The sequence below is a fragment of the Macadamia integrifolia genome, chromosome 12 (assembly GCF_013358625.1).
Source record: "Macadamia integrifolia cultivar HAES 741 chromosome 12, SCU_Mint_v3, whole genome shotgun sequence".
NCBI lineage: Eukaryota > Viridiplantae > Streptophyta > Magnoliopsida > Proteales > Proteaceae > Macadamia > Macadamia integrifolia.
Window position 1 is genome coordinate 14,033,730 of NC_056568.1, and position 6,464 is coordinate 14,040,193.

Genomic DNA, 6,464 nt, shown 5'->3' on the forward strand with positions numbered 1-6,464 from the left:
TAGAAATGGCATCATAATAGCTGCAAGAACATATAAATAGATATGGAATATCAATTTCTACCTAAATGGAATATCATCAATTACACATTTCCCCGCTAATTGAGTAGTATTATGAGCAATATGACTATATATCCATGAGGCTACGATTTGTATTGATTAAGTACTAGTATGGTGTGAGCTGTTGCAGGAAGTTACTTCAAATGATTTTGTATTCCATGTTCAATCCAATTCAAACTATTGAGTTCAGAGAAGATAAAGCTACATAATCTATCTTGTAATGATTTGGAATTCAGGTTTTGGCTCTTAGAAATCAGAACCACGCCGAAATGGACTACTGGAGAATGAAATTAAATGCCAAGTTCACTAGGAGGTTCCAATGTTAATACACAGAATATTCAAGAATGAGAAGAAGAAGAAGAATGAGAGTGACAACATAAATAAACCAATTCTCAACATCTTTTACCATTTATATGGTACTCATGACAATCAAATAATCCTGTAGCCCAAGGATATGACTCAGATTCATTTAAGTAGGGTGACTTGATGGCCACTTGGGTTTCTGGGTCCTAACCCCTTTCTTACTCTGCTCTCATCCAATTCATCTTCTAACAAGACTTTGAAAATTCAAACTACTGGGGCATGCTGAATGAAAGAACTACAGTTTCAGACAAAACTGAGATTATGGCCACTCCCATTACAAAGTCAATGATAAGAGAATAGTAAAACTTCTGAAATAGTAGAGACTAATTCATATAGTTCAGGACACAGGCAATTGACTGGTACATGATCTGACTTCTAGCTTCATCACTAATATGGAGAATGATCTAATTTCTTCATCACTAAGATGGAGTCAAAAGGGGGAAGATGTCATGGTGATGGCTCTCTCTTCAAAAACTCAGTTCTAGCTTCCATGCCTGCTACTTGAGTTTGATTTTGTAGCCTTTAACCAGGTTTAGTGCTGTGTAAAATGGATAATAGTCAATGCAACTCTGCAAAGGGATTGGCTTCATTGCCTCCACTACCTCTTCCCATGTGAAGGAGGAGGTGTCACATGCTCTAGCATCATCTGTGCTTCTCTTTGGGAGTCAATGGAACACCTCTGACAAGTTTCAATGTCTTGATATGAAGATTAGTCCTTTTTTGTGCTTTTGATAAGCCCATTCTACTGCAGCTGCTACACCTCCAACCAAAATTGTTCAAATCCCAATGATACAATATAAGTAGATAACCAACAGTTTTGTGAGAAAGTTGGGATAAGACTTACTTCTTGTTGCTGTAGAAATGCACTGAAGGCAATGAGCATAACAAGCAAAATTCTTTCAGCTACCCAACAAATTTAGATCATATATATACTAACTTAAATAGCATTATTATTATTATATTTGCTAATTGATGGTGAAAAAATAATAGTCAGCTAGCAGGGCTAAAAAAGTGCACTCAACCTCATAAAATGATATCTTGCAAAGTCATCCAACTTAAGAACTAAAAAAATTGAATTAAGAAGTTCAAAGAACATTCACAATTTTACACAATTTGATGAACATAACTCAGTGGCCTAGTATTGGTTCAACATAGGCTGAGAGTTCTCATTTTTTATAGTAAATAATGGGAGAGGATCTCTTTGCAAGCGGCATAGAGAAACACACCAATGAGGTGCAATCAAATGATACCATTTATTGGAGGGCAGTGAGGTTAATGTAAGAAGAAGAGAGGTGGAGTGGTGGACACAGAGATGCTAGAGCACCCTACTACAGCCAATGACGACAGAAGGTACACAAGCAGTCAATCTCTCTCTCTCTCTCTCACACACACACACACACATACGTTGAATGACCTTTCTACACGTTATGTACTAAACCATTTCGCTGCTCCGTGGTCATGCAGCCCTTGCACCAGCACTGGGCCCATGAGGGAGTGCACAAGGGCATAAATATAGGAGTTGGGTTTTAGATTTCACAGGGTTGAGGACATAACTTTGTTGCCATTTGTGTTTGGGCATAGAAGCCATGAGACCACGAAGAATTCATTTTAAAAAGAAAAAAATAATAATAAATCCTACAATGAGAGTTTGGACTTTCAACGTTGGACCAGAAAGATCTTAGAGAACTAATTTCTTATTACAATACCACTTCATGGCCTTGGAGTGTAATTTTCCTATTTTTTGGATGTGTATAGATTTTTGTTCAGCATTATTTTTTGTTACAGGCTAAGTAACGAAATCATACTAGGATTGTGTAAGATAGCACATATGGTTATAGCAAAACGATTTCCGTTTTACAATTTTAGGTCGGACAATGATGTAATTCACTTGCTCCCTAGTTAATAAAGTTTTTCTTTTTCTTATAAGAAAAACGTTGGACCAGGGTTATTTATGTTAACGCCATTGCAGGGGATACCTTCTACGGTTCTACCCAAGAAACACCGCAAGCATGATTCTAAAACTCGGAAATGATGGAAGGGTAAACTCATAATAATTTTTTTTTTTAAATAAGATAAATTTATCGATCCGAATCAATACCGGGCTTGACCGATACCGTTACCGTTCCCGAATTTTAGAACCTAATCGCCGTTGGAACTTTGGATGGAAGTGGGATTGTGGGAAGAAGGGTGAAAAACGGTCAAATCCAATTCGATTGGTCTAATGGCATATTTGTTATTTTTAGGTAAGCTCAGGTAATGTTTCCTCCTCGTCGCTCTCTCTCTCTCTCTCTTTTTGGGATAGCAAGTCTTCCTCTGCAACTACAGGTCTAGAAACCCTAAAATTATCCACTCTGGTGTCTACAACCAACGAAGCTCGAATCTTTCAACATTACTGTGCTGATTCTCCGCCATGGATCCTCCCTCTAAAAGTTGGAGCATCTATAGCCGCTCCGAAATCACTCAACGTTACGAAATCCTTGAACAAATAGGTTCTGGAGCTTACTCCGATGTTTACAAAGCTCGCCGACGCTCCGATGACCTCATCGTCGCTCTGAAAGAGGTTCATGACTACCAGAGCGCTTTCAGAGAGATTGAAGCTCTTCAAATCCTCCAGAATTCCCCAAATATTATCGTCCTCCATGAGTACTTTTGGAGGGAAGACGAAGATGCGGTTCTTGTCCTTGAATACCTAAGAACTGATCTTGCATCGGTGATCAGAGAAGCTAAGAGGAGCTGGGAAAACAGAATCTCCGTTGGTGAGATCAAGCGTTGGATGATTCAGATATTGCATGGCATCGATGCTTGCCACAGGAATGGGATCGTTCATCGAGATCTCAAGCCCTTGAATTTGTTGATTTCTTCCGAGGGTGTTCTCAAATTGGCGGATTTTGGACAGGTAATGTTCTAGAACTCACTGCCTCTATGCATATCCCTCCTTCATTTTGGGTCGGCAAACAGGGATTAGTGGTTAATAGATTGGACAGTTAGAGAAGGAAATTTTTCCATTGTCTAAGTAGGGAATGATAAATAGATTAGCCTTAGAAGTTATTCTACGAAGGTAGAATCTTCAATACGCCAGGATTTTGATTAGGTTATCAAAAAAAAAAAAAAAAAAAAGGAAGAGAGAGAGAGAGAGAGAATGCTATACTTGTTTAATATTTAATTGTGATTTCTTAAAGACGTGGAGGCTTTCAGTTGAATTGGTATCTAATATCCACTGTAGGATCTGGCATCATTAAGGACATGCTTCCATGTGACGATGATCGCTGACTTCTCCCATTCAGCTTCCTAAGCTTCTCTAACAGATTTCATATTGGGACCGTCACGTCTAATTTCTGATGTTCTAGTGGTTAGACACTTAAGGTTAAGATTTATAGCGAAAAAGGATTTCCATTTGCGTTCATTGTTCGTGAATCAAATTCTGTTATTTCCCTGTTTTAATGGCAGAAGGTAGTAGCAAAGCAACTTCAATGACGGGAAAGCAACATTACTTGTGATGACCTGTCATGGCTTCACTGTTTAGTTTGGTTTCATACATTCAGAGCCGCAGATGGAAGAATGTCTGTGACACTTCTTAATGAGATTGAGATGGAAGAATTGTGTTCAGTCTGTGACACTTTTTAATGGGATTCTAAGTCACTGAGGTTAAGATTACCAAATAAGTTTCCAGAATTTCAAGATAAAGGAATAACCAGATTTGAGAGAGTTTAACCATCATAATATCACGGAATCAGATTTGGCCTAAATGCTGGTTGAGTTTGCTATTTAACAGAAATATAATATCAAAATTTCAGATCAATCCAAGGGCCAAATTCTAAGGTACTGAAGAATCCTATTGGAAGTAGGACAACTCCAGAACCAGAGATTGATAGCAGATATTAGAAGATCTAGAATAGCAGTAACAGATGCTTGGAAGAAGGACTAAACAGCAATAGAAACTCAGCAGAAGCAACTGAATGAAATCTGAAACTCATAAATAGAAACCAGAACTTTAAGTTTTAAGAAAGCATACCTGAAGTAGGACAGAAAGGTGGATACCTTGAAACAGAAAATTAACTAGAACAAAACTAAGATGCTTATTGTAGTATAATAGACTAATGAATAAGCAAAACAGAATTAGAATAAGAAAACTAGAGTTTTGCAAGAAGAAGCTGACCTGATAACCAAATGGAATAACAGAATAAGAAGAAAATAAGAATACGAAAGAGGGATATGAATCAGGAATCTGATTCTCAGACTGGAATTACCACCAGCCTAAATTGGAATCACCACCAGGCCTACTATTGAATCACCACAGAATTAATAAGCAGAGGGCTTTGTATAGTTTTAAAATCGTGGGGAAGGCTGTATCTCTACTCTCTATTTATAGAAAGCATCAAAGTGCAGTCATGTTCCAATAAGGTAAGCTGGAATCATAACAGGTCTTAACAACATAAGGCACAAAACAAACCAAACTAGGAAATTCTTCCTCATCGCAAGGCAATAGGAAGAGTCTTATATGGACTAGTACTCTATTAAAATAAAAAGTAAGAGACTCCAACTAGGCTGGAACTTATGAATCCTATTTCAGCCTTGACAAGCAATAATATAAGAAAGATTATTTAGGAGATAAGACTCCTAATGATAACCCGAGATTGGGTGAACCAATGCTGGCTCAGAATTTAACTAGAAACTGGTTTGTACCAGGACCTTATGCTAAGTACTTGGCCTAGTTCTCCTCCTATGCTGGTATTTCTGAGAGTACCTATTATCTGCATCGATGGCTTGAAATCAATCGTCCTTGACGAATGCAAGAAGGACATGTATCACTCATACAAGTTAGGTTTGAGTCTCTTGAAGTTGGTCGTGTATATCCACATGCAATCAGATGTCAGACGGCACCTCCACTTGGTAATAAGATAGGAGTGGAAACCACCTCCCTTGCGGGTGACTGTATTTTTCATCCAAGACATCCTCAATCTTGTCATCAATGGGCAGCAAAAATTGGGGCAAACAACAAAGTCTGCTTTGTATCTTCCTCATCGAATTGATGACCCAAGTAAACTTTAAGTTCAGCTACATTGAAGATGTTGCCTGTGGCCATATCAGCACGCAACTCGAACACATAAGCATTAGGTTCAACTTTCTTATGGACTTGTTAGGGACCCATCTTGCATTGGTGGAGCTTTGTGTTTGCGCCAGGAAGGAATCTCTCTGGAATAATGCGAACCATAACCATATCACGTGGTTGAAACTCCACATAGCGATAGGGGTGAAACAGGACCAGGTTGGGCCGGGGTTTTTAGAACTCCAGCCCAACCCTAGGTCCTCTAAGCTCAGCCTAGGCACAACCCAACCATAGGTCGGGAAGGCCCAAGCCTGCAGGGCTCAGGCCAACCCAACCCAACCCAACCCAACCCTAATTGATCTTGATTGATCCGAGTTGGCCCTGATTTTTTCTAGGGTCAGGCTGACCCTGGTTGAACCTGTTTGACCTATCTTTTCTATTTGTGTCCTATGCATTAAAAAAAAATATATATATATATATAGAAAAAGATCAATACATTCGAATACTAAAGTTGAGTGAATCTGTAGATCAAGTAATCATTATTATAATACTTACTATGTATTGTAGATGTGAAAGTTTAAACTATGCTAATAAAGTATTTGAAGTGATGAAGAGGGATATGATATAAATCAGGTTATCAGGGTCTATAATATAAAGTATAAACTTTATATAATATCAGTGATTTGTCGGGCTGGGCTGGGCCGGGTCGGGCCAGGGTTGAGGCCCTAGATTTTCAACGCTAACCCTTCCTCAGGGCGAGAAATCTTAGGCTGCGTTTGGTAACGTTCCAGAAAAACTTTTCTGGAGTTTTTTCATTCTATGGGAACGAAAAAACTGAATAAAGCGTTTGGTGCATTCATGGCGTGTTTCGTTAAAAAAAACGCTAGAAATGAGAATTGACGGAACGACAAAAGGTAGTTCTGTCGTTCTAGTTTCGTTAAAAAAAAAAGGCATTTTGACACAGAAACTGAAATTTCCATTTTTGACACAAAACGTC

General features: G+C 38.5%; 1 protein-coding gene across 1 annotated transcript; it reads left to right on the plus strand.

Moving 5' to 3' along the window:
- Window positions 1-2,648: 2,648 nt before the first annotated feature.
- Window positions 2,649-3,316, plus strand: LOC122057297 (cyclin-dependent kinase F-1-like; the record flags this gene model as incomplete). Its single annotated transcript, XM_042619349.1, is given in 1 exon segment — window positions 2,649-3,316. A coding segment is annotated over 1 exon segment (486 nt), but the record flags the coding sequence as incomplete, so codon positions are not given.
- Between the last annotated feature and the right edge of the window lie 3,148 nt (window positions 3,317-6,464).